At 35.3% G+C, this 18,565-nt stretch overlaps 2 protein-coding genes across 12 annotated transcripts in view; one reads left to right on the plus strand and one right to left on the minus strand.

Moving 5' to 3' along the window:
* LOC103496244 (membrane-bound O-acyltransferase gup1) overlaps positions 1-1,265 on the minus strand; it is a 28,429-nt gene extending 27,164 nt beyond the window's left edge. For 2 of the 11 annotated variants that reach the window (XM_051091605.1, XM_008458026.3), the window contains exons 1-2: positions 973-1,244; positions 271-547 (exon numbers count right to left, since the gene is read on the minus strand). The gene's annotated coding sequence lies outside the window, so the exon portion shown is untranslated. Of the gene's footprint in view, positions 1-270; positions 548-650; positions 745-927 lie in introns of those variants that run through there. The other 9 variants (XR_539111.3, XM_008458028.3, XM_051091604.1 and 6 more) reach the window with 6 other exon arrangements.
* A 14,408-nt stretch (positions 1,266-15,673) lies between these two features.
* LOC103496242 (uncharacterized) lies at positions 15,674-18,048 on the plus strand. Its single transcript, XM_051079265.1, has 7 exons — positions 15,674-15,850; positions 15,931-15,974; positions 16,437-16,506; positions 16,588-16,692; positions 16,779-16,804; positions 16,948-17,794; positions 17,895-18,048. Exons 1-7 carry the CDS (start codon positions 15,723-15,725, stop codon positions 18,046-18,048), a joined length of 1,374 nt encoding a protein of 457 aa, XP_050935222.1. The 5' UTR covers positions 15,674-15,722.
* Positions 18,049-18,565: the final 517 nt, after the last annotated feature.

Consider the following 18,565-nt stretch of genomic DNA (forward strand, 5'->3'; position numbering starts at 1 on the left):
CAGTTAATAACTTAAACTAATCAGTTGTAACTGATTAGTTATTCTAACTCCCCAACTGTTTAACTACTTGTAACAAACGCCCATCTAACTGCCAGTAACTACCTTACAAATTCATCAATAAATTCCAATTCTCTTAGCCACAATAGGCAGAGAATTCATTTGGGAAAATATCCAACTTTGAATTACATCACCAAAATTATCACATAGGCAAGCAGTGAAAAGAATCATCAAAGGAACATTGAAACATGGACTTCTACTAAAGAAACCTACCAACTTCACCGCTCAGGCCTTTGTTGATGCCGACTGGGCATCTAACCCTGACGACAGACGTTTAACCTCTGGAATATGTGTGTACTTTTGTGGAAATTTCATCACTTGGGAATCAAGAAAGCAACACACTATGTCTAGATCAAGCACCGAAGCAAAATTCCACTGCCTTGCAAACGCAGCCACTGAACTTGTATGGCTAGCCTCCCTCTTCAAAGAACTAAAGATCCATCTACCAAAACCACCAATACTATGGTGGGACAATCTTGGAGCTGTTCACCTAAGCACAAACCCAATACTACACTCAATAACAAAAACATGTAGAGCTAGACATCTACTTTGTCAGAGACCTTATTCTAAAACGGAAGATTACAGTTCAACACCTTCCAGAAACGACTCAAGTTGCAGATATACTGACCAAGCCACTATCTGCACATTCCTTCATTCCACTTCGATCAAAATTAGGTGTTACACATGCTGCAGACATTGGCTTAAGGGGGATATTAAGGCAGCTCACTAACAAAGTCCAGAAAACAGTTGCTAAACAGTTTAGTTGTTAAATATTTAAATCAGTTGTTGTACAGTTTTACTCATAAAGAAATAAGTTTTTCTGTTTTTTCTGTCTACTCATTTCCCATTACGAAAGGAAATGGCATGTACCTAAATAATTCATCCAAAACTTCTCGACTTTCTCTGTTTCTTTACCTTTCTGCTGCCCTCTCTTCACGACAACACACTACTGCCCGACGGCAGCGCGATCGAATAAAATTGGCGGCTGGGATGAACGACGAAAGGACTTCGCACACGTGTGGCTTGCAGATCTCAGCGGCAGAGCATCACGAACGACAGCAAGAACTGCAGCGTGGCTCGGATGGCTTCCAACGGCGGCGTGTGGCTGGGAATCACCGGCGAGTTGGTTAAGCGTGAGAGAGAGTCATCAATTTCTAGACTGGGGGGGGGGGGAGGGGTCGTGCGTACCAAGGAAGAAGAAGTTGAATTTTCTCTTTTTTTCAATCAAGAGGAAACGAGAGAAAATGACCATTATGCCCTCATCTCACCACTAAACTTCAATTCCGCCATTTTCATAGTTTTTCCCACGTTTATTGAATTTCCCAAACCATCCTCCAAATGAAATTTATTCTAAAAATTCTCTTCAAAATGGTTCAATATTTAAAAGTGATTCAAGTTTGCTTTCTTTACAACTAATGAAATATTAAAATAAATAAAAGGATAACAAAATGGGAGCTTTAACAAACAAACAAAACAATAAAGAATGAAATAACACAAAAACCTCATATGGCAGTAGAGAGAGACATAGAAGTGGTTAGAGAGAGAATGACAAAAATATATCCTAATGGTTGCAGGTGGCTAGACGTCTAGCATAATGTGGTGCAACTGTAGTGGAGGTGATGATCGAGAGAGACGGTAGCTACAGTGATCGAACATTTAAGCAGAGCGATACGATAGGTCTTGTGTATCACGAAGAAAGAGAAACGAAATTTCTCCCTAGTTTTTTATTACAAACATGCCCCACAATCACATGTTTAATCCCACAAATAATGTAATCTCTTGTCTCTATCTATGTTATATTGAAATCTCCATTCTATTAAATCTCAAAATCTTCTCTACTGTATTAAAATTAAAACAGAAGAATAATCTTTGCATTTTTATTTTGTCCTTCGTTTTTTAACATATACTCGTTATATCATTAGATTTTAGGGATTTTCTTTTCTAAAAAGAATTAGATTTATTGGTTAGTTATGATTCAAACACGTGTAAAATTCTCGTCCTTTCATAATTTGAGATCAAAGGGTTAGTTAATGATTTGATGATTCAGGCACTCCTTCGTAAAATTATCGCCCTTTCATAACTTTACTTTCACTCTTCCCATTTTGCAATGTCTATTTTGGATAGCGAGTGTATTAGATGAAAAATTTGTAATAAATTACGAAACGTATTACAAATTAATTTTTTTACCATTAAACGTTACAGATTAATTTTTTTGACCGTTAAACGTTACCAATTAATTTTCTGACCATTAAAGAATTAATTTTTTTTAAGTTAAACATTTTATTATAATAAATTTACGTTTCACAATTAAATTATTTTGACCGTTACTGATCCTTCACCGCTATATATACATCCCTCAGTTTTCATTTCTAGACACGAAAAAACAAACTTCTTACAATCTCATTCTCAAAAGTTTCCCGGGCTGTAACAATCTTTGAGTATTTTTGGTTTCAATTAGTTTATGTGCAAAACTAATTGACGAAGAAAATGTTGTTTTATCCTAAAGACGACAAAACATGATTCTGTTTGTACGATTTAGAGCAGAGTTGCGGAACACGCCACGAAATGTCTTAAAAAGAGCAAAAGAGAGTATGTTCCGCGACTAAGTCTTTCACTAATACAGTTTATGTTTTGCAGTCTCTATTCCTTTTAACAATTCGTTAAGTTGCAGTCTCGTTTCTTTCACTATTATTAGCTAGACTTGAACGATTTTTTGCATTGTAGATCAAAGTGTAACAACAGAGTGTCAATTCGACCAAATGAAAACAAATTGCAACAATAGAAACTCAACCGGACTTTCATAAACAAATTAGGAAAGAAGACGAAAATGATGATTAAATCTCACATTCTCTTTAATACCTTAAGCAAACGATTCGTGGAATCATCTCACTATTTCTTGTTTAGCTTTCTTGTGTTGTTTTTTAAAAATTTTTCGTTTATTTTTCTTAATTTAAATATAATTTAACTATGTAAAAAAATTAAAGTAGAATTCAACCAAATATGAAAAGGATAATTATAAAATATTAACACTATCGAATTCAGTTACAAAATTAATATAACTATAATATAGTAACTTTTGGCTTTTTAAAAACAATAAAAAATACAAACTATTTATACATTACGTAAAAAACACGGATAATAAAAAAAATACAACTATTTATACTTTATGAAAAGAACCACAAAGGAAAAAAAAAATCTCATTAGTCTTTTGCATAAAGTGTAAATAGTTTGTTCATTTTGCCATTTTCTTATAAGTACCATAATTTTTATAAATTCTATGTTATTAAAATTTGATTGCAAATATGATTTCTCATTTAATTCATCTTTTAAAATATATTGATTCAAATTAAACTCAATTATATTATATGTAAATGTTGTGTTTGTAAAATATTAAAGATAGCCTAAATGATTATATCATTAAAAAAATATATGTAACTTACAATTCTAAAATTTTGATGATTTTAAAAATAATAAATTTAAATTTAAAATAGCATATAAATATGCATCTTGCAAATTTTGTATTTTAAATTTTAAATTTTAGAACAAAATAAATAAACACATCTCCAATTTTAATTTGAAAGTAAAAAATAATATATAAATTTAAATGTTGAACAAATTAAAATTCAAAATTAAATTAAACATACAAATATAAAATATATAAAATATAAAATAAACATAACTAAATAGAAAATAAAATTTAAAAATGAAATATTCGTAATAAAATAAAATAAGAAATGTTAAACATAATTAATAAATGATGAAAAAATAAATGAAGAAATATTAAACATAAAAATTAATAAAAAAATAAAAAGTAAAACAAATTAAAAATATAAAATTAAACAATCAAAATTGGGAATTGAACCAAAAAAACGAAAAAAGAATATAATGTGTCTTATTACAAACAAGTCAACTAAACATTATGAAATAAAAGGAAAATAGAGTCAAATAAAATGATAACGAAATGGTCATGAAACGCATCTTTCTTGAAAATGAAAAAGAAAAAACTCCCTTAATTACTCATCTTTTTGCTTTTATTTGAAATTGAATCCCATGGTATAGCAAATTACCAAATCTAAATTTAATATATTTTATATGTTTTAAATTTGTTTCAAAACAATACTTTTTTGAATTTTGAAAAATATATTTTATCTTTAATATATAAAAAAGACGAGTTGTTTGGGCAAAATTTGTATAAAATGTATTTAACTATTTAGTTTGTATTAAAATGAGAAGGTTCAAAAGATGTCTGATTGTAAATAGTATTTATCAAAATAATTAAATCGTTTAAATTAAGGGATTTTTTAAAAAATATAACAAAATATTTACACAATTTTGAAAACGAAAAAAATATACTTTTAAATATTATAGGTTTACCTATCTTTCTTCTACTTTTTTAATTTTTTTTTTCAATTTTATCGTTTAATTTAGTTTTGTTTAAATTTAATTAATTAGATTTTTCCATTACACAAATGCAGACCAAAACTAAAATATTTAAAATATGGCTAACTTGTTTGTTTATGAAAATTAACCTTAAATTAATTATTAATTAATAAATTAAGTTTTTTAAAAAATATAAAGAAAAACAAATTATTTATACTTCATAATACAAAACCATTGAAAAAATTCATTACACTCTATTTTTCGAAACGAAATATTTTGTCAAATGTTATATTTTTTACAATTACAAATCAAACTCGTAATACAATAATTAGTTCTAATAGTTTATATTAGAAGAATCAAGATAACATAAAATAACTTGAAAAAACTCATGGATAATATTATCACAGTTTCTAAATGGTAAATTTGATTTTTTAAAAATAAAAATTCTCTAGCTATTAGCGACAACTGTTATCCGCTATTAATTTTGAGAAACCAAGAAACCTTCCAAATGATATTTGGACTTGAATTTTGTTAGTTTGTTACCAATTTTATAATATATATGGTACTTTATATTATGGTATATGTATTATTAAGTATCATTTAGGAGTGTTAAAAAAAATCGGTAACCCGACCGATCTTGATTACCCAACCCAAACCATAAGGGTTGGGTTAGATTGAGTTCAGTTAGAAAATTTGAGAAAGAAAAAGTTGAACATAGCAGTCAAATCGTACAAGTAAGAGGTTGGGTTGACCTGACCCAACCCCGATTATATATATATATATATCCAATTGAGCTTATGTACCCCTGATATGCAACTTACATTTCTTTACAAATATACACTCCAACTTTCAAAATTTTTGAAAATAACACCTTTTTGTTAGGAGTGGGGGATCCATTGTTCAAAAATAAAATCGGATTAAACTTCCAATTTAATTAATTAATTAAATTTTCGCTTTCGACTTTATTCGAAGTATATTTCTATTTCAGTTCAAAACTCGCAGTCCCCTTCGCGCCAATAACTTCGCTTCTTGCGAAGAGCCGTTTCGGCCAAATGTATGATCGCCATTTACAATTCAATAATCTAAATCTGCATTTCTCGATTCATTGCCTTCAGGTAACCTTCTGTTCTCGATCGTCGCCTTCTTTCACCATGGCTGATCGTCTTTAAGTTTTTTCCAGACTTGAATTACCAGAGCGATCCATATTGAGACGTACGTTACTGACTTGAGTATTCGTTGAGAATGGGAAATCGTTTGTGCACTTGAATTCAATTGAGTACCATTGGTAGTTTGAAGCTTTTGTTCGTCCTCGTTCACATTTGAACCTGCTGCACAAAGTGTAGATTCTTCGTTCTTAAATTTTCCAGAAATTTATAATTCTATTCGTTATTTTTTCATGTTTTCAGTCGCTCCTCGGATTGGCTTCAATAGTGCAAAAGAAAAGCGAGTTGAACGAATTTTAAGAAAAAGAATCCATTAGAAAAGGTATCTCGTATCAATTAGTCGTGGTTCATGAAGCCGTTTCCCATCTGATAATGGTTTTTGTTTCCTCAAACAATCCATTAGCTCAGTAGCTTAGCTTCATTTCAAAATGTTGCAGTGGATGGGAGGTTCCAGGCGGAAAGTTACAACGGTAACTGTAACTTCAACTAATCTAACTTAAATTGATTGCAATTGATCGGTGTTTTTCTTTTATTAGCCCAGCCTGTTTGTCTTTCCTTTCAAGTCCTAACTATTATTCAAGAAATCTCACGATCAAACTTTTCCGTTTAATATTAATTGACTATTCGAATGATTATATATAGCCTAGAAGTAGCAACTGGCACTTTCAATGTTGTTTTTATTTCCCCTACCTTCTTTTCTTCAGCTAGCTTTCTACTTAGAAACAAACGCTCTAACTACAGGCGCTTGTTGTTCCTCGGTTAGCTTTATGAAGAAAGTAAGTGTACAGAATTAAATGAATGAATAAAAGTTTATAACTCGGTGGCTTTTTCACTTCAAAAAACAATTGTATATTTCGGTGCATGGCTAGATGATATAAGCAGGTCGTGCAGGCTCTAGCCAGATAAAGTTTATTTCTTCTACTTGTAACGTGCTCTTTTGTGAGTCATGCATTGTCAGATAGCTAGGCCGCAAACTAGTAGATTTACATCCAACGGCATGTGCTCCCATTTGCTTAATCCTTCTGTTCTAGAGTAATAATTCATATAAGTTACTTCCACTGTAGCTGTATCTACCTTAGTTGTATCTACCTCTCATTGTCTATAATACTCTTAAAATAGGGCTAAAGTTTTTTTCTGATTCACAAGCATTTCCCCTTTTGCATGATTAAATTTGATAATCGCATGATGGGGAACTGTTCAGTCAAGGAAATCCACACAAAACAGGTAAAATAACTAGTTAATTCTCAATTTTTTGCAACCCTGCATTTATTATTTCTTTTGGAATTTTCACATCTTCTCAGATATAGAATTTGATAAATATGTTATTTTGGAAATAGAGATGGATAAATTTGAACGCATAAATGCTAATACCAGGACATCTGCATCATCAGCTACCTAATCACTAATTTCTCAACTTCTAACTTTTAAGTCTAAAAACTTTTATCTTATCAAGACAAAAGCAATATTTTGAGCAAAGAAAAAGGCGACAGCAACTGTCCTCTGGCTCCGAGAATTGGCATGATGCAGCTGACACAGGCAGGGAACAAAAAGAGCATCGGTCATTGGATATTATAAGTCTCCTAAATTTATCAGCAATTCCTCAAGAGGACAAAGCTGGCATCGGTAAATTCCAAAACTATTGCATTGAAGCACAGAATTCATTGTTCGTGTTTTTTTAACTTAAGCATTTGAAAGTAGAGGCTAAGGAATTTTTCCTATGCACATGCACTCCCATATAAAGGTTTCACAGTTGCATTCTATTGAGATTAGACTAGAACGCAAAGCTAACATAAAATCATTTTTCCTGGTTTGGTAATCATTGTCCCACAAGTTTTGATTCTCAGAAAAAATATACTGTGTTCTTAATGGAATGCTTGAAGTTGAGCAGATATTTCAACGAGTGATCAGATAATTTAGTATAGGTAAAAGGACGTGCATCTACAGAGCAGTTTAATTTGTGATATTTGATCTGGAGTAATTTGTGGTGTTAGTTTGTGAGAGTGGACTTTGTTCCTAACTAAAAAAAAAAATGGAAAAAAGAATAAGAGATGAACTCTTTTTTGTCCAAAGAAAAAGGCGAGGTTTGATCAGAAAGCCACCGACTTTTTTCTGTGTTCCTTATTCTTTGTTGTTTAGTTGATGATTAATTACCTGTTGGTATTCTTTCATGATGTTTTGTTACAGAGGCCAATACTTCAACGGTGCGGTCTCATTTCATGAAAGACCCAGTTCCAACCCTCTATAACATTGAAACATTAGAGAAACCTGCTGACTTTGAACGTGATTTTCTAACTAGTGTTTTTAATTATGCCTATTCTATCTCAAGCTGTTGCTTTTAGATCATTTAAGCTGAAGTAAAAGCATTGTTTTGAAGAGCAAATTGACGAAACAGGAGCGCCATTCGACTATAAAGAGGAGACTTTATCTCCAATGAAGTGAGTTAGAATTGTTTTAATAGTGTTACATGTGTGAAACATGTCATATTCATGCACATATTTCTTCTCAACTTTTGATCTGCTTTCATAGACTTTCAAGCTGATGTAGTTACTAGTAAATAATCTATTTATTAAGGCATGATATGTATATATGTATGTGTGTATTATGGCAGAGTAATGTGCTCCTAGATTTTAGATTTACTATTGTTTGCAGAATTTTTGCTAAATAAAACATTTATTTTTTCCACTTTAGCAGAAATGTAAGTAATGATGCCAACAGTGGTAATACCGCTAAGAACAAAGTAGATTCTCAATCGGAACAGGGGAAGATATCTGTTGAGCAAAGTAAGTCCTGGCAAAACTCATTGAACTCTTGTTATTTTCCATCCTTTTTCCTTCTATATTGGGCTTTGCTGAAGTTGACACTGGAACTGTTCATTATAAGAGCTGCCGTGGTATCTAACCTTGCTTTTTATTTTTTAATTGTTACTTGCCTTTTGCCATCAGCTGCTCCCAATACGTTTGGTTAAAAAATTTGTGCCCGAACTCTAACATTCCCATTTGTCAGGTCTTTCTATTTTCGATTTTCTTGGGGATGATGGAATGGCTGTTAAATGCGAAGGAAGTCCACTGAAAGAAGCTCATGTTGCATTTTCAGTCGATGGTACAGACTACTAATTACAGGACATTAATTTGGGATTCATGATCTTGCCCTATTCTGCTGGTTGATTTTAAGGGGGTCTAAACCAAATTCATTCTGCTGGTAGACTCTTTAAACTGAAGAATGTCTTGATTCACAGAAACTCTCTCTGACCCCAATTACAAATAAAACACTCTCTTAAAAGCATGATACCATTCACACAACTCAGTTAGTACACCAAGTTAAAGTGCTTCAAATTTTGATGATTTGAAACTAAAGGTACAGGCTCCTTTCAAAGTGCTTGTAGCTATCACTTCCTTGAATCTTCTACAATAGGACAACCACTCTTCTAATATTTTGTCATAACCCAACAGTTTCCGATATGATTAAGTAGCTAAAGCTTTTACTATATATAGGCTACATCACTGCAAAACAGACTTGTGTCTCTTTCAGAAGCCGGTGCCATTTCTCCGGACAGTTTCTAATGATAATGCATTTTTGTTAGGTTTGGGCAGAGTAGGAACAGAAACACCAGCATGTTCCCCGAAGCATGCCAGCAGGTATTTGAATGTTCGTTTCATAACCATAAAAGATATCCTTGATTAAAATTATAAAACTAGAACATATGATATTAAATTTCAGCCTAACAAATATTTCCCACTGCCATGGCAGAAGCTTTTCTTATGGCTTCTCTTCTCATCTAGAAAGAGTGCGACCTTGGAACCCCTCTAAGAACACCAAAGTGTTGGATGACTTTGAACTTGAAGGAGTAAGAGCATTTTGAGATGCATCTTGCTACATTTGTTTGATTTCATATAATTCGCATGCTATCGATTGTTCTGGTGGTGCTATAACATTGGATTCTTCTATTCCTAATGGTCTTCTTTTCGTTATCTTATATGTTCTGCTTAGATTCTGGCACCTCATGGAGTTCTGTCTTTACATTCAAATTATTGGTGTTCTGCCTCTAAATGGAAAAGAGTGCTATAAAGTAATCTGGATTATATAATTCTCTAGAAGTTAAATAATGTCTAGCTGTTGTATTTCTCTAAGTTAATTATTAAAAGTGGTAAAGAAAATAGATACCGAGTTGGCGAGTTATGTGGAAACCCGAGTATTGGGAGAAAAGCCACTATCTAACTTTCTTATTAATCTCTCATATTAACAAAAGATACAATGGCAAAAAATAAATAGACAACATGCTTATGATAAAAAAGGAAAGGAAATTAGGGTAAATCATTCCTTGGACCAAGCCCACTAATTCTAACACTCCCCTCAGTTGGGATGTAGATAAAAATGAGACCCAACTTTCTAACACATGGGTCAAAGCTTTGCCTGAGAAACCCCTTGGTGAGAACATTAGCACCCTATTGGCTCGAGGGGATGTAAGGAATGAATATGCTACCATTGTCTAGTCTTTCTTTAATGAAGTGTCGATCAATCTCTACATGTTTAGTTCTATCATGTTGAACTAGATAGTAGGCGATGCTAATAGATTACCTTATTATCAGAGATTAATTTCATCGGCACCTTACAGTCCTGATGAAAGGCAGATAAAACTTTTTGAAGCCAAATTTTCTCAAATATCCCCAAACTCATAGCCCTGTACTCAATTTCAGTACTGCTTCTGGCCACAACCTCTTACTTATTTTTTTCTACGTTACGAGATTGGCCTATACAAAGGCAAAGTAACCGTAGGTGGATTTAATTACGGACTCTGCCCAGTCAGAACCAGTATAGGCCTTAATAGCTCTCCTGTTGGTCTTCCAGAACATTAACCCTTTACCAGGAGTTGTTTTTAAGTACCTCAAGATTCTGTTAACTGCCTCCATGTGTTCCTCAAAGGGAGCCTGCATGGACTAGCTAACGACATTCACAACATAGGAGATATCTGGTTGAGTATGTGACAAGTAAATCAACTTTCTCACAAAAAGCTGATATTTTTCTTTATCAACTGAAACTTTATCACCTGAATTTCCCAGTTTATAGTTGAATTCAATAGGATTATCAGCAGGACGACACCCGACATACCTGTCTCGATTAACAAATCAAGGGTATACTTCCTCTGAGATGGAGATACCTTCTTTTGATCTAGCTAGCTCCATCCCTAGGAAATATTTTAGATTCCCAAGTCTTTAATTTAAAACTCACCAACCATCTTCTTTTTCAGTTGGATGATCTCAACGGTGTCATCCTTAGATAAAACAACGTCATCAACATAAACAATCAACACGGCCATCTTGCCGGCCTTGGAAACTTTTGTAAACAAAGTGTGATTAGAGTGCCCCCTGATTGTACCTCTTGGGACTTAACAAAGGTAGTAAACCTATCAAACCATGCTGTCAGTGATTTTTTAGTCCATACAAGGATTTCTGAAGTTTGCAAACCCGATGATCAAACTACGCTTCAAACCCTGAAGGGGGGCTCACATCCTCTTCAAAGTCTACGTTCAAGAATGCATTCTTAACATATAGCTGATATAGAAGCTAGTCTTTATTTATAGCAATATATAACAGGACTTTAGCGGTATTTAGTTTTGCAACTGGGGAAAAAGTTTTAAAGTAATCAACACCACTGAGTAAACCGTTTTGCAACTAACCTGGCCTTGTGTCTGTTAAGAGTTCCATTTGCCTTGTATTTGAATGTGAACACCCATTTACATCCTACGAATTTATGCCCCTTAGGGAGAGTACAAATCTCTCAAGTCTTATTTTTTTCAAGAGCTCTCATCTCTTCCATAACTGTTGTTTTCCACTTAGGGCATTCTAAAGCAATGTGGATATTTTTAGGTATTATGGTAAAATCAAGGCTGGCTGTGAAGGCTATGAACTGTGGTGATAGACTCTCATGGGATCTTTCAGTTTGAAGAGAGAGATTTGGGAGAGATTGATCTCATTCTAATTTCATGATGCGCTCCTTTGTTTAAAACACAGAAGGTTATGTACTTCCTCAGTTAGGGGGATAGTTTCCACCCTTGTTCTTTTCTTGCTTTTGTATTTGTTGTGGGGTAGATGCTAGGGTTGGGCATTTCATGCCTTAATAGCCCGATTTCTCTCTTTTGACTTAAAAGGAAAATAGTTACAAATGGGGTGTTTTGTGCAGGACCTAGTACCTCTCTGCAACGCAATAAGAATGTCAAAAGAAGGATTATACTCATCTAGATTAACTGAATGACCTTTTCAGTCTCATTACCACCAGTTTCTGCTCTTATCTCAGTCTCATCAACACTGTCCTTTTCTTCCATATCTTCAGGACCTATCATTCTCACTCATTTTATTGTCAACACATGAATCAATAAGACTAGTCATATGATCTTGTGGAGGTTCAGAGTCTTGGACCAGAGTTGACTGATCAGTAGAGAAATATTTCCTTTCTAAGATTCCTTCTATATTAGGTTTTCAGGGAAGTTGGTTTGTAGGTAAGACCGTGGGATGAGGTTTGGGGTCAGGTAAGGTAACAAGGATAGGATTGGTAGGCTCTAAGGGATAATTAGACTTTCACTCACATTCTCCCCCTGAAGATGGCTAACGGGAAAGAAAGGTCGACCCTTACAAAAGGTGACATCTATAGGGAGTATTTATGGGAAGGAGGATATACCCCGTTGATGATGGGGATATCCACAAACATGCACGCCTGAGCCTGATGGGTGAATTTGGTCTAGTTAGAGCCAAAGCTATAAACATAGGTTGTAAGCCTAAACACACGAAGGGGAACTTCAAAAGTGAGGTGGATAGAGGGATACGACTCCTTGAGACAGTCTAAGGGAGTCTGGAGGTGAAGGACACGGGAAGACATTCTATTGATGAGATAGGCTGCAGTAAGAACATCATCCCCCCATAGATAAGAAGGAAGAGAAGTAGATAACATAAGAGAATTGCTACTTCCAGAAGATGACGGTTTTTTCGCTTGGCAACCCCATTTTGTTAGTGGGTGTAACCACACGAGCTCTGGTGAACAATCCCTTTGGAGGATAGAAACTCACTAAGGGTATGGTTTTGAAACTCACAACCATTATCACTCCGAAAAATTGTAATTTTTGTATTGAAATGTGTTTCTACGATGTGATAGAAGTTCTGGAAGACAAAAGGGACCTTGGATTTATCAGTGCTAGCGATGACCCAGGTAAGACGAGTATGATCATTAATAAAGGCCACAAACCATCGTTTCCCAGAGGAGGTAGTGAGCTTTAAGGGACCCCAAACATTGTTATGGACAGTTGAGTTGGCTTATATGATTGTAACAGAAAGGAAACCCGATACAGTTTGGCCCAAATACACACATCACAAGATAAAGAGGAGACATCAACTTTAGAGAAGAGATGAAGAAATAAATACTTCATATATTGAAATTTTGGGTGGCCCAACCGAAAATGTCACAACATACAATCTTGTTTAGAAATAGTAAGATATGAAGATAGTAAACTAGTTCTAGGATTACTACTGTGGAGGTATCATCGTCAAGGAGGTAGAGTATCCTGCGAAGTTGGGCAGTGCCAATCGTCCTCCTCGAGCTCAAGTCTCGAAAAAAAACAGAATCAGGTAAGAAAGTAGCTTTGCAGTTCAACTCACGAGTGATCTTGCTTATAGTTTACAATTATAGGAAATCTTAGGCACATGCAATACATTCGGGAGGGATAGCCCCTGAAAGGGAAAAATTTGCCCCTTCTCAGCAATTGGAGCTAAGGAACTATCGGCTATTTTGATCTTTTCATTACCAACACACGAAATATAAGAAACAAAATTCTCAGAGGGATCTGTCAAGTGATCTATAGCACCAAAGTCTAGGATACAAGAATTTTTCCTATCGACACTGATAAGACTAAGGAACTGAGGCATACCTGACTGCGTAATGGCTCTTAGAGTGGAGGGTGGATTGGGACTGGTCTAGTTTATCGTAGGGTCGGATGGTTGATAAGACTAAGGAATTGAGGCACGCCTTGAATTCTGTTTATCATTTGAGGAACATTTCTTACCTCCTAGAGGACGACCATAAAGTTTCCAACACTGATCCTTAGTGTGCCACTTTTTCTTGTAATGCTCACAGATAGGGATCAATTTCACGTTGTTCTTCTCACTATCATGGGTAGAGCATCTAGCACTGAAGGCAGTGGAGTCAGTAGCAGGAATAGTCAGAACACTCATGGCCACTCGTACGGTCCTCTTTAAAACGGATTTCATAACACACTTCCATTAAGGAGGAAAAGGGTCTATGTACAAGTATAGAACCACAAACAATGTCAAACTTGGGGTTGTGACATGCAAGAAAGTCATAAATCCGATTAGCTTCTTCGAGTCTAGCACATTGTAGGCCATCATTCCAAGTATCCCATACTGTCTCTCTATATAGGTCCATCTCTTGTCAGAGTAAGGAAAGTTTATTGAAGTAGGAGGTAAGATCCAGAGTTCCTTGCTTGCAATCATTGACTTGTTTCCTCAGTGTGTACAGACGAGAGACGTTTTGTTGCTTCGAATAGAGTTTTTGAGTAGTGTCATGTAGATCCTTCGGAATTGCTGCATAAAGTAGAGGCTTGCCAATTGTGGTTGTATACTATTAATCAACGTGGACTGAATAAGAGAGTCATCTCCTCTCTAGAAATATTCCCAAGCATCATGGGTGGGGGCCGAAGAGTCTCCCCTGTCAAAGAACTGAATTGGTGACGTCCTTCAATAAACATTTTGACCTTTTGAGACCAGGAAAATATTTATGGTCGTTCAGCTTCTCTCCTACAAAGACATCTATAGATGGTGCCTGAAAACTAGTTATATAATTTGAGGACAAAGTTGGGAATGGAGCTACCGGGTTCTTGGAATACATCGGCAAGTCGGTTGGTTTGGATCGTGTCGAAGATTTGCCAACTTCAAACCTGGACTCATTATGGAGTTGATCAATCCCGGTACCATGGAAGTGCGACTGCTGTAAAGGATCATATTGCAATGGTCGTGATAGAGGGTAGCGCGTGAAACAAGGGCAGCGGCGGTGCATGGATGTTCGGCTGACCAAAAGGGTGCTGCGGCTGGATAGTGGACCACGGTTGGGAGTAGGCCGGTTGAATTGCAAAGACGACGGACGGCGACGCGTGGGCGGATAAATGTGGTGCGTGTGGCTCTTTCCATCCACTAGGCAGTGTGGCTGACTTTGAGGGTGGGCCCATTGCGATCACCGGCGGCTTCTGAAGTTGGTGGAGCAACTTTTCCATGGCGACGGCAGCTGTCTCGTCAGTCTCTATTTGGGTTTCATCAACAATCATGTCAAGGGTTTTGTCTTTACCCCTATCTGATACCACATTAAAAGCGGTAAAGAAAATAGACATTGAGTTACGTGGAGACCCGACTGAAGAAAAACCACGATTTTTAACTTTCTCATTAATTTCTCATATTAACAAAAGATCCAAGAGGAAAAATAAATAGACTAACATGCCTACTAATTCTAACATTAATAATTTGAGTCTCATAATTTTCAGTTAGAGTAGAGTATCTTTAACGTGTTTTTAGTTATCTTGAAATTATCAATGATCATATTGACATACAAAATGCAGGATATCATGATGCGCTGTGATGATGGTTCTTTAAATTATTCCTTTGACATGATGGATACATGTGATAATCCAAAGAAGAAAACACCTACTAAGACCCATTTCCGTTCTGTTGAAGATTGTAAAAGAAATGAACATAGTGGTAGAACTATCTTTGATGGCACGGATGGAGAAAGAGATAGATATGAAGGTAAATTTTTTTGTTCTCTTATTCATCCTTGTCAAGGTTTGGTGTAAGTTGGGTTCATTTATTACAACAAAGTTTCTTGTATCTTTGACAGTTTTTATCCTTTTTATGTTCCAATTGGAACATGCATCCATGAAATTTTGATTTTGTTTTCAAGTAACCCTTAAAGATAGTTTGCCATTACTAGTATTGTACTATTCCACAGACTTCTGCAGCTTCTCCTCCCCGTTTCAAATACTTTGATTACCAATTATCCTTTTAAGTTATTTTATCTCATTATCTTCTACTAGGTGGATTTAACTTCTTAAACGGCAACTTTCTCGGGGAGATGGAATGTGATCTCTTCGAGAAGACTCATTTTAATGAAATTGGTAGTGTTTCGTCTGATTTTTTGAACTATGAGAAGTATGATATATCAGAAAAGGCATTTGGCAGCCCCTATCTACCAAAAAAGAGGTTTATGTTGATGAAAGCTAATTTCTAAGGTTTTCCCAAAGTAAAGAAAACTTTATTCTGAAGTAAATATTTATGTGCAGAGTTGCAGGTGCTACAAGAACAATGGACAAATTCAACTTATTTGGTAATCCCCCCCAAAAAGTAATGTATAGATACATATATATAATAATAGTAGTAATACTAAAATTAGAGAATCTATATAGATGTGTAGTGAGTTTTTGCTTCTCTATGATTGATTTGCTCTGGTGAAACAATCAATTGAGTAGATTATAATGCCTCGTTTATTTAAGAAGTTTTTCATATGTCAATATTGAAAACCTACTAGAATGTGTAACGCTATTTATGTTAGTGACTCTGTAGGGTATCATCTACTTGCTTGTATCCATCAAAATTCATGTGTTGGATGATGTCCAACGTGTGCTTCTCCTTATTTGGCTAGGAAATCTTTAATGCTTTTTCTTCCTTTCTTTTCTCTCCTTTCTTTGAAGTTCTTGACATTTGATTACAATGAGAAGTTCAAAATTTTTTGAAGCTCCCAGTGTTGATAACCTAACGGACACTTAAAAGCTTGATCTTTTGTAATTAGATCCAGTCGAGTCCAGCTCGAAGCACCATACCTATGGATATGATTGTGATTTAATGGCGGATGTAAAAAGGTATTCTAAATTTCACATAGAATGTTATTGAGGTGGGTAAAGCATATATACTTATTAGGCAAGTTTTGTCTGTGTTAGCAGGAACCCGAAAGCCACAAGGATTTCTGATTTACAGGACAAAACGCACCAACGAGATTGGTTTTGCTCTATGGCAGACGATGTCACAGACAACTTCAGCTTGTTGAGGTCAGTAAAACAACTTCTTTTATCTTTATTGTCTTACTTTCCTCTCACTCCGACTGATGTGTCAGACTTCTTCAACTTTTTGGCAGTGAAGAGTCTTGTTCAATCAATGCAGGTGATATGAGTTTGCTTCTTATAAAACGAGCTTCAAACAGTTTTTTGGAGAACATATAGATATGCATATATACACTCTCTCATCTACTCCACATGTTGATCAGAACAAGTTGTCTTGCTTTTCTTCTCTGCTGTGTATTTCAGTAAGGGGCGAGGCATTCGATAGCACACCACTAAACTCAAATCCGAAACAGAGCATGGGAAGAGCCATGGATGATGATGCTGGCCCTGGGAACAGTTACAGCGTTAACAGTATTTACTCCAGGGACCCACATTACAAAATCAAGGACGAAGAGCCAAAAAAGTATGTGAGAAAATCAAATTCATCGAAATCCAAGCCAGTCCACCACACAAACTCTCCTTTCATGGAAAAACCACAGCCATTTAAAACCTGGTCGTTTGAGAAAGAATGTAACTTCAGCTCTCCATGTCAAAGTCCAGTTGCAGATTGTCCATTCAGAGGCTCTATGCCTTGGAATGAATATCCCTGCGCCGAGTCATCTCTTCCCGAATCCTCCTTCACAAACAAACACATCGAAACCGTTCATCTTCCTTCTAGCACTCTGATCTCCAAAAGACCTTCCTTTCATCCATCAAATATTGCGACTGCAGTTCTCGAGCGCAACCCATGTTCAAATTCAAAATTTGTACCTACGTACAAAAGCATGACAGGGACTACAAGTTCTCATGGAGAAGATCAGATTTCTCCTGTACTATCAGCTCAGGGAAGTGTAGGTACAGGTGAAGAAAGTGAATCCAAAGATCCATCAGTAGGAAGTGAAAAGGTTGATTTTCATGAAGACAAATGCAACAGAGCTAGAAGCAAGGTCTGTGTAGAGGACACTAACGAAGATTGGTTGGATGATTCGAATCTTGAGAGGAGAAATTGTGATAGCATCGGAAATGAAACGGAAAATGAATCTCCAGAAGTGGAGAATTTGGAAGCCTCCCACGATTCTGACCATGTAAAAAATGGTGGCAAAACCGACAAGTACGTAACTACCATTCTTCTTCCTTTGTCCTTTTTCTTCATTATTCCATGGTAAACTTCCCTTTAGATCTCTACTAAATAAAGTTGAAATTTGGTCTAGATTTAACCCTGACGATAAAGTTTCTGTTCCATATTCTAAAGAAGAAAAGGGTAAGCACTCATTTTCTTTGTTTGCTTTTTTCTTTCTTAACTTGCATGGTAATTCAATGGTAGCTATAGGATTGATGAGGCACACTTGTAAAGTACAGAAGTAGAAGATGTTAAGGTAGAAGAAAGAAAGACGAGGAGCAAAAGTTGCGGCATGGACTCATCTTCACAAGTGATGATGCTTGAAAGTTATGTTCTTCAGCTTCTCTTCGTGCAAAAGGTGCTTCTAAAGCAAGCATCTTCACAAGATTTTATAAAAAAAGCATGAATCTTCTACTCTTTAGTCATTTTGATCACCATATGAGATTTGGCCCTTTTCATTTTTACTCTTCATCTACCGAAAATTTGAAGGTTTGTCCGAATATTACGTGCTTTTGCCTTGAAGTTTCTTGTATTATAGAACTTAGTTTTTTGGTTTCAATAAATTGATATTAAAGACATAGATGGGCCTCATTTGGTCCATAATCTCAATTTCTCGTAAAGCCATGGTTTCTTTTGTCATCAACCAACGGCAGCTCTAAACAGTTGTAGGGACCCATTGGAATTTGGGTGTGGGCCGTGTGGGTCTTTGTCCAAATGGATGGTGTTATCTTTTGATTTTTAGTTATCTTCGTGAATACTAAT

This window comes from Cucumis melo, chromosome 11 (genome assembly GCF_025177605.1).
Source record: "Cucumis melo cultivar AY chromosome 11, USDA_Cmelo_AY_1.0, whole genome shotgun sequence".
NCBI classification, from domain to species: domain Eukaryota; kingdom Viridiplantae; phylum Streptophyta; class Magnoliopsida; order Cucurbitales; family Cucurbitaceae; genus Cucumis; species Cucumis melo.

What these genes read in the sequence shown, in the direction of transcription:
- LOC103496242 (XM_051079265.1), top strand. Translation starts at nt 15,723, where the DNA reads ATGGAATGTGATCTCTTCGAGAAGACTCATTTTAATGAAATTGGTAGT. An exon ending in TTAATGGCGGATGTAAAAAG is followed by an intron (nt 16,507 to 16,587) that starts GTATTCTAAATT and finishes CTGTGTTAGCAG; the next exon opens with GAACCCGAAAGCCACAAGGA. An exon ending in GACAACTTCAGCTTGTTGAG is followed by an intron (nt 16,693 to 16,778) that starts GTCAGTAAAACA and finishes ACTTTTTGGCAG; the next exon opens with TGAAGAGTCTTGTTCAATCA.